At 39.0% G+C, this 17905-nt stretch overlaps 1 protein-coding gene across 10 annotated transcripts in view; it reads left to right on the top strand.

Annotated features, from left to right (window-relative positions):
• The window catches only part of APBB2 (amyloid beta precursor protein binding family B member 2), a 433360-nt gene that overhangs the window by 302279 nt on the left and 113176 nt on the right, over positions 1-17905 (top strand). For 8 of the 10 annotated variants that reach the window (XM_031942132.1, XM_023506024.2, XM_012552270.3 and 5 more), the window contains 4 exons: positions 2709-2917; positions 7954-8016; positions 8420-8505; positions 8592-8652. In XM_031942132.1, the coding sequence (XP_031797992.1) occupies positions 2709-2917; positions 7954-8016; positions 8420-8505; positions 8592-8652 (419 nt within the window). The remainder of the gene's footprint in view (positions 1-2708; positions 2918-7953; positions 8017-8419; positions 8506-8591; positions 8653-17905) is intronic. The other 2 variants (XM_031942134.1, XM_031942135.1) reach the window with 1 other exon arrangement.

The raw sequence follows: 17905 nt of genomic DNA, 5'->3' as shown, positions 1-17905 counted from the left end.
AGTGTGGACCACAACCTAGCATTCTCACTCTTTCTGTTGTTTGCTTGCATTTTATTTTGCTTTTTGTCTTTGTTTCTGATTTGATTTGATTTTTCCTGTGTAACAAGATAATTATATAAATATGTATGCATATATTGGATCATGTTTAATATATATTGGATTATTTGCCATCTAGGGGAGGGGGTGGGGAGGAGGGAAATTGGAACAAAAAGTTTTGCAAGGGCTAATGTTGAATAATTGTCCATGCATATGTTTTGAAAAATAGAAAACTTTAATTTAAAAAAAGGGAAAAGAAGAATATCCTTTTAAAGTCTTTGTAGAAGGGAGACTGGTCTGAAAGAAGGGGGACCCATTCAGAATCCATTGCAGAAGGCCAAGTGAGAGGTGATAGTAGCTTGTACTGGGTTAGAAGGAAGAGAGGGATGGGAGCAAGCATTCCTTAGCCCACTTTGTGCTAGGCTTTGTGCTAAGTTCTTCACAAATAATAACTGATTTTCTCCTCACAACAAGCCTACGAGACGGATGCTGTTATCATCTGTTTTTAAAGATGAGGAAACTGTGACAGAATCTAAGGTTATTTAGACATAACTGATGAATATCCGAGACAAGATTTGAAATCCAGCATTCCTAAGTCCAGGCTCAGCCCTTTATCTACCGTGCTATTTAACTGAGTAGAGAAAAGAAAAGACATAGGAGAGATGTTTATGAAGTAGAATCAACTAGGCTTGGTAGCTGATTGCATTTGGGAAGTAAGGGGGAGCAAAGAATCAAAAATGACTTCAAGACTGGAAATAGCCATAGCTGTAAGGACAGTAGTAGGATTTAGCTCTGTTCTGCGCTGTTAGGATTTAGCCCACAATGTCTCCAAAAGGGCCAAGAACACAACTTCTTAAAAATAAAGATTTGACAAATATACAAATTCCTCATTAGCATGGGGTGAGCAGGCCTTTGTCATATTAAGTCTGAATATTAGTGTTTTCTCTTTTTATGATTCAAATTACAGCAGAGCGTCAGTGCTACCTCTGGAAAGAAACCATTTTAAAATAAAGGAAGGTACAGTTTTCAGAGGTGGCCGGAGAACGTACAATGGCCTCAGACCAGTTTGCTAGTCTACATTTACTGAGAGGCTCGTGGGGGAAGGGGCAGTCTTCTGGACAGAAGAAAAAGCCAAGAAGACATTCCTTAAAGATTAATGGGAAAGATAAGATGAATACTAATAAAAAGACATTTTGGAGAGTCAAATAGAAACATATAAACAGACCAGAATAATTCATGCGGGTGCTCTAGGCAAGGTTTGAAAAATCACCTCTTCTTGCTTTTGAATAGAATATCTGCCCTCTCTGTGTTACTGCCCACTAGAACAAGGCTTTTTAACATTTACTGGGTCAAGGAGCCCTTTGGCAGACTACTGAAGCCTGTACACCTCTTCACAGAATCTTTTAAATACATTAAATATGTACTTAGGATTACAAAGGAAATCAATTAGATTGACATACATAACACTTTTTAAAAAGTTCTTATATCCCAGGTTAAAAATTTCTGATTAAGGGCTTTGAGTCTTTACTCAAACACATGAATACATCACAAAATACAGGAGCTTTGAAAAGTGTAGTTTTCTGGCATGGAAGTTTAAAATTGTATTTAAAATTGTAGGATGAAACATTTAGGGCTACAATGGTCTGGAGGTTGTCTAGTCCATCCCTAAGAATCGGGAACTGTCTTCTATCTGTCTTTGTATTTCCAATGCTTAGGAGAATGCCTGACACATAGTAGGAGCTTAATACTAACTGACTCCCCTTGAGTTGTTTGTTTGTTTGTTTGTTTTTTCTGGCAAGGAAACACCCACAAAAATGAATGGTCTGCCTGAGATCACCCAGTCTATGACTTGCAAATTCAAACCCAGAGCCTCTTTTTTTCCAAAAATATGACAGTATCCCTCATTGTGGCCCCCTGCCTGTTTCTCCCTAATTGACTGTGCTTTGCTAGCATATAGAGTGAAAATGTTGTCCTAAGGAGGGTTAGGAAATACAGTATCACTGGACTATCTTAACATAGTTATCAGCAGTCAAATGATTTGATCCATTTAAAAGTTTAATATGTTCAATGTGTCATTTACATTTAAAATAGTTAAAGGCTTGTAAATTGTTTACATTTTAATTGCTTGGTTGCATTATAGTTTCATCATATCCAACAATAGGATCCTGATTTTAAACTCGATAAAATTTGAAAACCTCCCTTTGGCTTTTCTATTTTAACATTCATTGCCACATTGAGAGGTGTGTGTGTGTGAGTGAGTGAGTGAGTGATTTGTACTTTGCTGAATTATTTAGTTAAAATTCTAGCTAATCAGGCTCATGGTGATTGACAGGTTACCTGTACTTTGAATACACTGAGCTTTTGATGGTTCCAATTATATAAAAAGTGACTAGAGCCCAAGACAGATGTTTCCAGATCTGAAGTGTCATCTTCTAGCTGTTCATTTCTCCTTCTTTCTCTAGGTTTGCCTTCTGCCTTCAGATATTTTCCCTAACTGACTTGTATTCTTAGGATGACAAGTACTTTCTGTTTGAGATACTTAGTCTATAGGTTTGCCGGAGATGTAGACTTGCATAGGATTACCTCTCTTGTTACTAAAATTGGAAGGAAATGTTGTGTTTTTCCCCTTTTAATAAGCTGACTTTTATTTTATTTTTTTTTCTACTTCCCAGCGGACATATGGAGTGATCATTCATTTCAGACGGATCCAGATTTGCCACCTGGATGGAAAAAAATCTGTGATATCGCCGGAATCTATTATTGGCACATACCAACGGGAACAACTCAGTGGGAACGGCCTGTGTCCATCCCAGCAGATCTTCAGGGTTCTAGAAAAGGGTCCCTTAGTTCTGTAACTCCATCTCCTACCCCAGAGAATGAGGTAAATCTTTTAAATAGCTTATACTCTTGACTATAACATGGCACATCTCTTTTAATCAGTTGCTCCTATTCAAACAGGTCATTGAGGTAAGCTTTTGTTATAATATATATTGGATTTAAAGTGTGAATAATGTTCCCTTTTTATGAACACACTGTCCATTTTCCATAGTTCTTGTTCTTAATGACTGTTTTATGAAATAATATGGCAGATACAATGAGTATAGTAAAATGATTATTTTCCTAGAGTATTATTCTACTCTACAGATAACAAGCTGCATTAAATATTTTCATGCCAAATAAAATTTCTTGGATAAATAATTTATAATTATTTTGACCTTTATCAACTTTTGGTTGGTAGGGATAATGACTGAAAATGCGATAACACTTAAGATTCTCCAATGCCTAGTTTTCACCAAAACATAAAGAAATTTTTACAATGATAGAACTGAAAATATTTTGACCACAAAGTTTAGTATCATAATCTTTTAGTGTTCAACTTCAGTTTGGTCTTAAAGGAAAATATGTGAAGATTTTTTAAAAATCTGTAAATGATATGTACATTAAAGATTACTAAAATACTACTAAGAGGGGCAGTACAGAAAAATGGTTTTGTAATCAAGACAATCTTGAGGGCAGGAAGACTTCATTTTAATACTATTTTCAGCACCTTGGACAGTACCTGGCACAGAATAGTTGTTTAGTAAATCCTTGCAATCCCCACCACCACTACCCCCTGTTGTGAGACTGACAAAAGTCCTAAGTCTGTCTTTTTACCACCATATAAAATTTTTACTCTTCAGGAGGAATCCAGAAAAAAGGGTATCCTCTGATTTCTCTTGGCAACAAGATTTATTTTATGGTGATAATTGGATGTTGGCCATTATCTTCTTAATATAATTTACTTAATCTCTAAGTTGTATCATAGTACAATTTGTTTAGAAACTCAGCCACTTAAGGGAAATACTAATGCCTAGAATTTATATAGTACTTTAAAGTTTGTAAAATGCCTTACACATAATATCTCATTTGATCCTCTTTATAACCTGATGAGGTAGATGCTGTTATTCCATTTTACAGAGAAGGAAACTCATACTGGTTGAGGTCAAGTGACCTGTTCATTGTCACACAACTGCTAAGTGTCTGAGGTCCGATCTGAACTCAGGTTTATGCATAGAAAAAGTCAGGAGGAAAATTGAATTCTAAAATAAGACATTCCATATTCCATTTAATATTTCTGTGAGTTGTTGAAGCTTAGTGAAATACAGTACAGAAGGATTCCTTGTCAGTACGATAGCTCTACATTTCACATTCAGAAGTTTATTTTGAATGTGTTGGTGATTTTTCTATTGCACATTTTTTTTTAAAAAAAAAAAAGCATTTGGGGAAATTTATAAACTGGACATGAAATGTTTATTTCTGAAATCTGACATGCAGTTTCTTCCCTAATACATTTATATTAAATGATCCCCCTAAACTAATTGGATCCTGAGTTTTAGAAGCAGAAAGGAAAGAAAATAACATAAAATGTCTTTATCTTTGCTTTTTTATCCTTGCCATTTATTTACTTATTGATTTAAGAAAAAACTGAACTTTTTTTTGATCTATGAAGCTGGATATTTTGAAGAGAGGGGTGATCAGTTTTGTACTGCTTAGGAGACTTAGTGCTCTCCATTTTCCTCAGTATCTTAACCACTGCTTGGTGTTAAGTTAATTATTATTGTATTAATTATTATTATTATTTTTATATTATTATTATAATATTAATTATTATAATATTAATTAATTGGTATTCCAGCAGCCTGAAATTGTGCTTCAGAGTACTTCTAGGACGTGCCTTTATCCAGGCACAGGAAAAATAAAAGTTATTGATTTCTGATGTTAGAGATGGGACATGCCTTCTGTTATCACATATGAAACTCCAATATCAATGTGACATCTTAAGGATTATTGATTCATCATTTGAGAAGATTCATGGCCCAGATGGGAGTGTCGATTTACTTAGAATTTCTAGAATCTTTAGATCTGGAAGGCCTTAGAAAATAGCGAATCTAGCTTCCTTACCTTTCAGATGAGGAAACTGAGTTCTGTAAAACTCTAGCCGCTTACTCCGATAGTTGTATATAAGATTTACATAGTCAGTAAGGAGTTCAAGGCAAGTCTAGACTGGAGGACTCCGCCTCCTAATTTAAAGTTCATTCTGCTATTCCTTAATGGCTGCCTCTCCCGTTGAGAGTAAATTAAATGAATTGTTCTTCTATTCACTGGTCTGCTTCTTATTATTTCTTTGAATTATATTTGTATGATCTACTACCCTCTTCCATGGTCACGCAGTAGAATGTGAGGAATCCCAAAAGGTGTCACGGAAGAAGTATATTAGCATGAGTAAAATGTCCCATAGAATTGTGTCTGTGCTGTGGGTATTTATAATGGCTGAGGCTGGCAGTCAGAGAATACTACCTTCTGCCATGGAGACCGTGAGCAGAATTCTCTGAAGCCTTAGCAGAGTCTGGAGCTTCAGTAACAGAAGGAGAGAGACTTTAGAGCCATCAACATTTATCAAATCTGTTTACCAAATCAGAGCAAGAACCTTTTCTTTTCTTTTCTTTTTTATCACATTCCTGAATGGTGCTAGCAGTGAGTATTTAGTTCATGGAAATCCCTTCTAAGATTTCAAAAGGGAAAAAAATTAATTTTAAAAGCACCCTAGAATTCCATTATAAAATTGTCTGTGCTAGCAGATGAGAATCTAGTGGGAGGACATACTTCCCTACAGTACTGAGTCCTGAGTGCTTAACATTATAAATAAGTTCTAGTGTATATAGACATGTATATATGCATTTGTGGGAATCTAGAAATATATATATATATATATATATATATAAGATATATATTTGAAGGCTTTACATACAAAGCACTATTCTAAAAGTCATAAATTTTATATTAGACAGCTAGATGGTGTAGTGAATAAAGAATTGGACCAGGTGTCAAGAATACCTGAATATAGATTCAGCCTTAGACACTTGATGATCAAGTCACTTAACCTGTTTGCCTCAGTGTATCATAATAGCACTACTCTTCCCCCGAGTTGTAAGTCTCAAGTAAGATAATATTTGTAAAGCACGAGGCAGAGTGCCTGGCACAAAGCAGATGCTTAATAAATGTTTTTATCCATCCTCTCTACCTTTTAGGCAAAGGACTTTGAAATGAGTTCTAATGATTCACGTGTTCCAAGGTGATCTCTCTCCCACTCCAAACCACTTTTAGAACTAAGTGCCCTGGCTCTTTAGGATTAGTTAAAATCCTGTTACTGACACTACTTGAGTGTCCTTGGATGAACCCCATAACCCCCCTACTTTTTTTGTTTCTACAATTTTCCTTTCTCCATTCTATTTTGTTCCTTCTTGCCTTCCATATTAGCCTTTGAAACTATCATCACTGCATTCATTTTTGCCTCTTTACTTTCTAAGTCCTATTAATCATTGGCATCTTTTTTTTTTTAACATTCGGCTTAAGTTACTGGTGTATTTTTTTCAAAAAACTTGTGATATTTTGATATCCTAATATTTTCTTATTTATATAGTAGCATTAATTTTCAATTTTTTTCAGTCCATAGTCAACAAAGCATTTAAATGTCTGCTCAGTGTATGCTTTTCAATGATGTTAGAACATTTCAGTTTCTTTCTCAGTTGCTCCTTCCTCCACCACCTCCCCCTCTTTTTTTAGAAAAATCAGATTCAGAAAGTAAACGCAGTGATCTGAACTCTCCCATGCTTTAAAGAGTTACACGTTCTACGTACCTAAGCAAAAGTAATAGACAAAAATAAAAACTTGTTGAATTGAATGGTACAAAAATAGATTCATACTTCCATATAAGCCTAAACTTTTGCTTGTTTCATATTAAGGAACATTGATTTTAATGATTTTCACTTTCAATATCTTTTTTTAATCCTTTAATTTCTTATAGCTTTGAAAATTTGTAATCACTGTTATTTTTAATACTATAAAGAGACAAAAATTCCCCATTATTTTAATAAAACTATCAGAAAGACTCAGTTGTACATTGAGCACTCAATAAAATAGTTTTGTTTTTGTTTTTTTGAGATTCTGAGGTTTTAAGTGTCCGACTTCATCAAAGTGTCCACAAGTTTTATTATTTTCTACTATTTCTATTAAATCTTGAAGAAAACATCTGTGTATTTGTTCAAGAGTTGAGTGGAAGGCAAAAACATTGGGTGTTCTGAGATTTGGGAAGGAAGGGGCTGTTTGGATGAAGCAGCTGTTGTAATAGTTCTCCTGACAGACCATTGCTTCTTGCTTTTGTAGTGTGCTCTAAGGAAATAATTTCATAATCAAAAAATGTTTGAAACCATGAGAGCCTGATGTATTGCATGAGGAGAGTGCTTTTTTTTATTAGTTGAAGGAAGCTGCCTTACATTATTTACAGCTATTTTTGTTGCACTGAGTTGCAGTGAGAAGTCTGTTTGTGTTCCCAACTAATCATCTTTTCCCCTTCATTGTCTTTTTTCCCCTTCTGTTAATGTGAAAATAAGTTGACTTCAGTTTCCTATTTTCTTTTACTTGAGTGTTGCCAAATCTTACAGATTTTCAAAGGCTCATTATTGATGCCTGTCTTACTCCCCAGTTAAAATTCTGTTTTATAAAGACTAAGTTTGATGAAGGCTTAGATAGAGATAGCATCCATACCTGAAAACATTGATTCTGTTCGATTTTGAGATCACATTTAGAAAATATCTTCATTGTCTGTTTCTAATACATGTGGACTTTTTCCTTGTTCCAATCATTTGTTTTGGTAAGTAGTTGTAGAACCATTTCCCCCTTTTGCCCCCTCCCTCCCATTCTAGTTAAATTCCTCTTAGAACTGACTAACTAGTTAAAGTTAGAGTTGATCTGTTCCCTAACTCATCCCGTGAATATCAATGCTAACAACAGTGTCTTGTGTTTTTTTTTTTTTGTTCTTTTTTTTTTAATTTTATTTTATCAATGTGCTTCTTCCTATGTGAATAATTACATGTCTAGAAACAGCCATGGAGTGATTTTGCTGTTCTGAATGGGGGAAAGATTAATAGTGACATTTGGAAGGCAAGTATATTGTCAGATTTTAGATTTAATACTGCATATTTTTTCCTTTTTTTTTATTTTTGCATGGCTGTGGCTGTATACCATTCATATTACAGGGCTAGAATGATTGGGGTTCTTGCTTAGGGATATCCAGCTCACAAACATCTGTGTGATTTTTTTTTCCTCTTTCAATGAATTTGGTCTGAATTCCACAGGGTAAATGTGTTAAAAGAACCAGGTGCTTGCACTGAATGACCACTAATAATAGTCTGACCACCCTCTGCATGCTTCTGCCTACCTTAGCTCAGCGTATATAATATCTGCTTCTGTGCAGGGAGGATGGTTTTTCCATCTGGTACTAGAGGCTTTGGTCATAGAAAGGGCACTTGGTTCCATAATAATAAACCCCAGCTTTTTCTCCTAGGATTTGCATGCAGCCACAGTTAACCCAGACCCCAGTTTAAAAGAGTTTGAAGGAGCGACCTTACGCTATGCATCTTTGAAACTCAGGTAGGACGCGGAAGCTTGTGCTGTCTTTCAGCTGTGTGTGGAGTTAGAACTTGGGCAGTAAATACAGTGTCTCTCCCCCATTACAGACATGCCCCGCAGGCTGACGAGGAGGACTCGTGTAGCATCAACAGTGACCCAGAAGCCAAGGTGAGTGGGAAACCTGCGGCCATTGGAATTTCTCCGTTCTGAATTGCAGCCTTTGTGTTCCCTCCATTGTGTTTTGTGGTTCTGATGGCTTCATGTCGGCTGTGCTGAAGTTGTCAGACTGTTGCTTCACATTCCAGTTTCCCCATTTGATTTCTGTCCGTGTCCTTTTTGTCCACATTGGGAATGGCGGCATCTCAGCGGGCAGCGCTGATTCATAGAGTCCTTCATTGGAAGGGATGTCAAACCCACACTGGTCCAAGCTGGAAATCCCCTGCAGCATGCAGATCCAGTCGTCGTCCAGGTTTTCCTTGATGCAGTCCAAGTCCAGTGGGAAGGAAGCTTTTACATCCTAAGGCAGCCTTGTTCCGCTTTTGAGTGGCTCTGATTACAATGACCTTAAAATATGGCTCCGAGAAATGTCTTTCAAGGACTAGTGTTTGTTGTTCGGTTGTGTTTTGGTGACCCTGTTTGGGTTTTCCTGGCAGAGACACTGAAGTGGTTTTCCATTTCCTTCTCTTAGCTCATTTTACAGATGGGAAAACTGAGGCAAGCAGGGATAACTGAGTCCCAGAGCCAGTAATTTTGTACTCCAAGAACATGAGTCTTGCTGATTCCAGGGCTCGTGCTCTGTACATTGAACCACTTATTTGAGCACTACTAGTCTTGCTCTGTGGAGCCAACAAGATAAATGCTGGAGATAGACTCTAGCTCTTGACAGCCATCGTGTCTTCTCTAAGTTATCTCTTCTCCACACTAATCTTCCTCAGTTTCTTCAACTGTTTTTCATAGTTATGGCAACTCCCGCCATTTTGATTATGACCTTGCCAGTATCCTTGCTAGAATAAGATGCTGAGAACAGGAAGAAAATCCAGATGGATTCTGACTAGCAGAGTGTAGCTTGACTCTTTCTTCCTGTGTCATGTTTCATCATATTTTCTAATGTACCTTATGATTATTTAACTTTTTAGGCTGTTATGTCATGTGTTTGGCTCCTGTTGAGTTAGAGGATCCACTAAAACCCCTAAATCTCATGTACTAGAACTGTTCTTTAAACACCCACAGTTCCCCCATTCTGTGCTTCCAAGTGTCTGTCCCACTGCTTTAATCATTTGTGTAAAGTAAGAATTCAAAAATTATTTTTCTAATAACCCTTTTTTAGCTTGACTAATTATCTCATTCTTAATGGAGAAGGCAGGAAAAGCTTTGTTTTTTTTTTAATCATAGCTTTTTATTTTTCCAAATACTTGCAAAAATAGTTTCCACTCCTGCAAAACCTCATGTTACATATTTTTCTTCTCCCTTTCTCCACTCCTTTCTCCCCCTTTCCCCACTCCTTTCTCCCCCCTTTCCCCACTCCTTTCTCCCCTAGACAGCCAGTAATTCAGTATAAGTTAACCATGTGCAGTTTTTCTAAAATATATTTCCACATTTATCATGCAACACAAGAATAATCAGATCAAAAGGGGAAAAAATGAGAAGGAAAAAAATAAGCAAACAACAACAACAAAAGGTGAAAATACTATGTTGTGCTCCATATTCAGCTCCCATAGTCCTCTCTCTGGGTTCAGATAAGCTTTCAGTTTTTTATCGAGCAAATATAGAATAGTCTTTGACTCATAGAGTGAGGATTTTGAGGGGGTTGGAGTTGATTATACTCATTAATTCCTCCTCTCTTCTCCCACTCTCCTTTCCCAATTATCTTCTTTTCTCCTTTCCTGAAGGAAGGATTAAGTGCCTACTGTGTGTGGGTGCTTTACAAATATTTCATATGATCCTCATGATAATTCTAGGTGATAGCTGCTTTTATTATCTTCATGGAGACTGACTTGCCCAAGATTGCCCCCCTAGGAAGTATTGGAAGAAGGATTTGAAATTGTCTTCTAGCTCTAGGCTTTATCCACTATGCTGTCACCTACTTGGCTCCTAAGGTAAAAACAACTGGCCTTGACTGGGGACAAGAATGCTGGTCATAGATAGACTTCTTTCCCCCCAGGCCCAAACCCTGCAGCAGTAAGGCTTCTTTGTGTCCAGAGAGCTTTACACTGAGTGGAGAATACTGGAAGCCTAAGAGCATCATGACTCCTGCTCTCACTCAGAATTTGGGTTCTTCATATTGCTGGGATTCTCCTAAAGGAGAATATGATGAAAATCTCTCCTGATCCCACTGACCAAATGAAGGAGCAGGCGGCCTTCTGAGCAGGTCTGTGCTTCCTGCAAATATTCTGGGCTTTAAAAAGAAAATTGGTGGCCAGGAAGAGATGCATAAAACAAGCTGTGAGGGAATTATTTGTTTCGTTACCAGGTGTTTTGCCAGGGCCATCAGGAAGGGCTGCAGGAGAAAGGACTTGCAATGGAATCTATGTCAGTGATGGCTGGGCTGGATAAATCTGTTTAAAAAAAAAAAGTCTAAAAGGCAATGGGGAATTACGAGAGGTCTTAGGAAGGATGGAGAGGGAAGGGCTGACCAAACTGGAAGGAGCAGGGGCGTGTGCATTTGGGCTTTTTGTCCCCCAGGTTGTCTGCTATGTACCTTCTTGCTCTCCTTAGCCATTTGTGAACCAGCTTAGAATTAGCCAGGCTTCCTTCAGAGGCAGTGGGAAATTCAGTGCACCATGTTGTTCTTTATTAATATTCTGTTTCGTGTTCAATCGTTCTCTAGTCATTGAACAGAGGTATCAATAATGATTTCACTGAATATGTTTCTGTAGGCGAGGAGCTGAAGAGAAAAAAATGAACAATTGTTTTTTCCCACCTGCCTTCAAGGAGTTTCTGGTCCAGTAAAGCTGACAAAGTGGATGGAAAATAACTATAAAGGGTTTAACTACAGATTTAGAAATAGTGATAGAAATTAGCAGTGACACAGTTGATCCAAGAATGGGAAAATCACTTCTAGTTCAAGGAATCGGGGATGACTTTGGCTTCCTGGGACAGGCGATAACTTCTGGGCGCTGATGGATCTTCTATGATATTCGATGGTGTGGTAGATTTAACGCTGAGCCTGAAGTTAGAAAGAACTAAGTTCAAATCCAGTCTCAGACACTTAATAGATATGCGATTAAGAAAGTCAATTAACTGCATCTACTTCCAAGTAGCAGGTTGACCTAGAAAAGCACATATTAACATTATTTATGTTATGTTGTATTTTCATTGTGTTAAATGTGTCATATATTTAATTATATATGATATACAATTATCTATTTATATTTAATATCATATACAATTATACAGAATTGTTTATATTTAATACTATATAAAAATGTGTACTATAGATTAATATATTTTCATCTGCCTCCTGAACACTTGGAGGAAGTGTTTTCAGAAGCTTATGTGATACCTCTGTCCTAAACCAATTGCATGGAATTTCTGGGAATCTGATCAAGAGGAGCAAGACTTAAGGCCCAAGAGGAGATCTTTTGTCACTATTCACAGTGCTCTACATCCATATCTTTAGATTATTGCAATAGCTCCCACCTGGTCTCCTCAGTTCTCTTCTTTCTCCCGTCCATGCAGCCTACAAACTATGGCTAGATTAAACTTTGTTACTTTTATCACATCATCCCATTGGTTCAGTGACAAACACCCATTTAAAAAACTCATTCTCTATAGCCAATGACTTAAGTCAAGTCACCAAACGTTCATTACATATTTACTACGGCCGGCGCTGTGTATGTGTTAGCGATACAAAGAAAGAGAAAACTGGCAGCTCTCAAAGAAAACAGCCCAATCCGGAGGGACTGGAAGGAACACCTCAGCTGTGAGCCAGGAGGATCCTTACTGCCCCACCCGCAGGTGACCTCCCTCCTCAGCGCCTTGGCTCATGCATCCCCTCTTGACGGAGCCCTCTCCGTTTGCCATGTGGGTGTTTGGTCACGGATTCGGTGGCCCAGGGGACTCCCAAGGGCACTAGCTCCAGAGGTGGCAGCCGCAAATAGAAGTGGAAACCACTAAGCCCTCGGTGTGCATCCCTGTGGGCTCAGAAAGCCACACACGTTTATGTGTTTGTTTTTTAAATCAAAGCGTTGCCACAGTAAATCAGGACTGTGTCTGGTTGGGAGGATTGTGGGTCTCAGAGGATCCACGGGACGTGTGTATCACACTGATTTGGTCCCAGTCCCCTATCGTATCTCATAACTGAATGCGGGGGTCGCAACATTATTGTTTATCATCAGTAACTGTTTGATTCATGTGCTTTATATACCTATATACAGAGTCAGGTATAAATTTCTCAGGCAAAAAGGGGTCTTGGGTGGAAAAAGTCTGAGAAGCCTGGGCTTGTGAGGTGCCCTCATTTAGAGGCGTAAAGAGGCACAGTCATTTCTTCAAGACCACCAATGGTCACAAAAGGCTGAAGATTTAAACCCAGGCTTTGGAATCCAGATCCAGAAGCATCATGCTCCCCCTTGTGCACGTAAACATGTCTCTCTTACCCCCACTGCCTTGGTCTCTCAGCTCCTCACTTGAATCACTGATTTTTTTTTTCTCTCTATCAATCTACCTCCCTTTTCTGTCCCTTCCAAATGTACCCAACCTAAACAGCAAAACGATTTTTCTTTTGCTACCAGAAAAAAACCTTTTTTTTTTCTCTTTTGCCTAATTGGCCCAAATAAATCTCTCCATGTGGGCAGGGACCGTGTTTATTCCTAATTTAGTCCTATATCCTTTGTGCACAGGATTGATCTTGTGCCCCACCTAGTACCACCTAGGATGGTGCCTGATCAGTGCGTGTTGTTAAAAATAAGTCACTGTGAGAAAAATAACCAAGTTAAAACTGGGAAAATCTACATCCTTAAAAATATTAACTATGTGTCATACAGAAACTTATCTATTTGTTTATTTTTGCATCGCCCCTGGGCTTAGCCTAGTAGGCTCCTAATAAATGTTTGTTGAAGTGAATAGACTTTATTAAGAAATTGATTGCTGTCTTTGATGAAGTGACACGTTTCTGCAAAGGAAGTAGCTTGCCACCTTGTGGACGGTTTTGAAAAATACATTGAAAAAGAAATGTATTGAAGGTGTTTTGTTTTTATTTTTCCTCTAATTAGAGAAATAGGAGAGACCTCGCTTGTGATTTCAGTGATTGGGAACCCCCTTCTCCTGTGCTGATTTGTACATCACTCACACGTAACGTGGCAAATTGCATGGGACACTAAGATCAACTATTTGCTCTGAGGTCTTCAGCTGGTACTTTTCAGTCAGGTCTTTCTGACTCCAGGACCTGCCTTCTCTCTACTCCTCCCTTCTACATCTTTCTTTCTTTCTTAATGTTGTAATAAATTGTTATGTGAAAGTGTCCGAAGGGAGGATGTCAAAGTAGCATTGAAAGATGTCATAAGAATTATACCAGACAGAGGAGCACAAGCCTCTTTTGCTGAGGTTGAGAAACTGCCACAGTGTGTGATGTTGAGGACAAGAGTGCTAGACTTGGAATGAAAGGAACTGGTTTTGAGATCCTGGCTCTGAGACTTACAAGCTCTGTGCTTTCTATAACTTGGTTTAGCGTCAGTTTCCTCATCTGTAATATGGGGATTTTATTAGGTATCCCAACCATCTTCATAGGATTATTAGTGACAGATGAGATAATAACTGTGAAAGGGTTTCATAAACTGCAGAATCCCACAGAAATATCAGGAGCAGCTATTCTTATTATTCAGAGCCTGCCGCATCATTCTAAAGTTATTCATGAAACGAAACATCTGATAAGCAACCTTCAATATTAGGTTTTGGAGAAGTCCCAGGAAATAGAAGATTTCAGTACTTGACAATCCCCATAGTGAGCAGTGATCAAGTTTTTTTTCACTGCTATGTGCCGGAAACTACAAAAAGAAGCAAAAAAAAACAGATCCTCCCCTCAAGGAGCTCACAGTCCAGTGGCGGGGGGGGGGGAGATCCCGAGCAAATAAAGATGTACAAATCTGCTACACTCAAGCTAAGTAGGAGGACATTAAAAGAAAGAACAGGTTTGGGAGAAGCTTCCTATAGAAAGGAGATCTGGGATTGGAGGGAGCTAAGGACAGCAGCAGGTGATGTAGAGGGAGAGAATTCTGGGGATGGGAAATGGCTCAAGAAGATGTCTGGAGGCAAGAGACAGAGGATCTTATTCGAAGCACTAGATCCATGAATCTGTAATGGCAGGACTAAATGGGGACAGCCCTCCATTCAGAGCCGAGGTTCAGCACTCAGAGCTGTCCGCCAGAATAGGCGTGAAGGCTCCACTGTGTGCTCCGTGCTCTTCTCTGCAGGTTTATGTAGGGGCAGATAGCTGGAGTCAGACTGATTTTCCTGAGTTCAAATCTGACCTCAGACCCATAGTAACTATGTGACCCTATGTAACACTATTTGTCTCAGTTTCCTCATCTGTAAAATGAGCTGGAGAAAGATATGGTAAACTACTTCAGTATCTTTGCCAAGAAAGCCTCAAAAGGGGTCACAGAGAGTGAGACACAACTGAAAAATGGCTCAACAACAAAAAGATGGAGGTTCCCCCAAAATGAATGCTGACAGTCTGCTGTAATCTGCATTGAAGGAGGTTCTCTCCCCAGTCCTTTCCAAAGCAGGAGAGTCAATATTTGCCAAAATGAACATGGTTCTTTCTAGCAGAGGGCTGTGTTTGTGCATGTGATGTAAGCCAGAGCTAAGGACTCTAGATTAAATGGAGGAGTTCAGGAAAGGGAGAGCCCGTCTGAGTGGTGAATCTATCGCCATTGTAGCCCTTGGAGTTAGTACTTATTTTGATTGGTGTTATAAGCGTTTGCATGTTTCTTATAAAGTGGGAGCAATGATTTGCAATCAGGAAGACCTGGAATTCAAGCCTTACTTCCAACACAGGCCCTGGTGATCCTGGTCTTGTCATAACTGCTCACCTAGCCAGCTTTGAAGGACTGTAAGTTACAGGGGAGGTTCTGCGGTAGACATCCAGCCACTATCTATGTGTCATAGGAAGGAAGGGAGGAAGGAGGAAAGGAGGGAAGGAAGGAAGGAGAGAAGGAGGAGAGAAGGGTAAATAAAAGGAAGGATGTAAGGATGAATGGAAAGGAGAGAGGGAAGGAAGGAAAGATGGATGGAATGAAATTGAAGAAAGGGCAGCAAGGAAGGAAGTTAAAAGGAAGGAAAACAGGGAGAGATGAAAATGAGGGAGGGAAGGAAAGAGAGGTGGATGGAAAGGAAGGAGGAAGGAAGGAAAGAAGGGTGGATGGAAAGAAAGAAGAAAGGAAAAAAAGAATGGAAAGAAGGAAGGAAGGAAGAAGAGAGGGAGAGAGGGAGAGACACTCACCTTAAAAAGCTTTACAAAAAGCAACCATTGCATTTAAAATGTGATTTGAGTATAGACATTCAAGCTGCATGCAATTTTTCAGGAAGGCATTTCTTATGTAAAATAAAATATACATCCATTAGTATCACAATTATAATAATGTTCTTGCTGGAGTAATGAATCACTTAAAAATTATTCTCAAAAATTCTCTTTTGTAATTATCTCTGTTCAAGAAGGGGGTAAACTGCCATGCCTTGGACCTCTGTGGGAGGCAGTGATTATTGTTAACACCATTTAGTTAAGGGACCATGAGACTGTGTGAGCTCGATTTATTTACCCAAGTTGACACTGCGGGTCTTGGCAGAAAGAGGCTTCTGACCTGAAGGCTTGGGTTGTGGGCGGGCATTTGCTCCAACATGCCCTGGCTGACACAAAGCCCAAGTAAAGCAGGGCTCTCAGATGCCAGCTTTGCCATTTAGCACCGATTACAGCTTTGACCTTTCCCAAGCTGGTTGCCCTTTGGTGATAACCTAGCGGGGATTGTGCTGCTGCTGTTGCTGAGCCTCCTTTATTGCCTCCTTTATTGTTTCCTGCCCTAGACATCTACCTCAATGAGCCGGGTGTGGGAGTGGCTGATTTTTGCAGAATAGCTTTTTTAGGGTGATGATGTGCTTAGCCCCTTATGAGGTACATAGTAGGCGCCTAATAAATGCCCATAAACAGATTGACTGACGGATGTGCCTGGATCCAGTTAGCAGCATCTGTGGTGAGCAGATACCTTAGATGACTCATTAGGGAAACTCAGTTCCTCCTGAAGAAATGCACCCAGGAAACAGTTGAGACAATGGGTCGGCTACCAAGGAGAGCGGCAGAGGGGAGAGTATGGGCAGCAGGTGCAAGAAGAGAGCACGGATGGGCCCTGGCAGAGGGAATAGCTCAGCCTGTGGGTAAGAGAGGGCGGTGTCGCACTCCCACAGAAGCTGAAAAAACCACCTGGGAGCAGCAGAGCGACGCCGGAAGAACCCGGGACCGTCCCCCAGGGCCGCCCCTACGCCAAGGGTGGACACACTTGCTTACTTATATATGCACGTGTGCATCCCTATGTATGTGTTCACACACATATTTATATATCCATAACACAGTCACACAGTTATATACTATATTTATCTACACACACCCGTACATACACACACATTTATATATCATACACAGTTTCACAATTACATATCTGCATCTATTTATCTACATACACACACACACACACAGTGATACATAAAAAACTAGCAAAAATAGAATATTTGTTATTGCCAGAGTAACCAGTGCTCCTCCAATTCAACAGGTATTCCTAAGCTACCTGTAATGTGTTGATAATTGTGAATACAACAGCAAAAATGAAAGCAACTTATATTCTACTGGAACGTTGGTGGTTGTGGCTGTGACAGGCTAAAGATGGATGGGTGGATGGGTGGATGGGTATCTTTGTGATTTTATTCATTCAGTTCAACCTGCATTGAAGGTCATTTGCTGTATGATAAGAGACGTGACATAGTGGACACAGCCCTGGACTCGGGAGTTGGGGAGAATTGAATTTGAATCCTTTCTCAGTCTCTAGTTGGACGACTCTGGGCAAGTCAATGAAAACTTTTTGTTTCAGTTTCCCCATAAGCAAAATAGAATTAATAATACTACCTACTTAAGGTTGTTGTGAAAATTAAATGAGATGTTTGCACTGTGTTTTGTAAACTTTAAAGCAGTATATACATGCTAACTGTTACAAATAAGACATACATGTCCCTGGAAAGCTTACAACCTAGTAAGACAAACTAAATATGGAAAACAATAATAGGAAAATATCATCATATAGGAAAAATTCAGACAGAACCCAGTGAGAAATCAAGGGAGAAAATGATTACTTCCTGCTTGGGGGGGGGGGGGGGTTCAGAGAAGATTTCACTGAGAAAGTGATACCTAGATGGACCTTGTTGAGATTTCAGCAGGTCGGGA

This window comes from Sarcophilus harrisii, chromosome 6 (genome assembly GCF_902635505.1).
Source record: "Sarcophilus harrisii chromosome 6, mSarHar1.11, whole genome shotgun sequence".
Classification (NCBI taxonomy): domain Eukaryota; kingdom Metazoa; phylum Chordata; class Mammalia; order Dasyuromorphia; family Dasyuridae; genus Sarcophilus; species Sarcophilus harrisii.
Note: the sequence above shows the minus strand (reverse complement) of the source record. Positions and strands in the feature narration are given on the sequence as shown.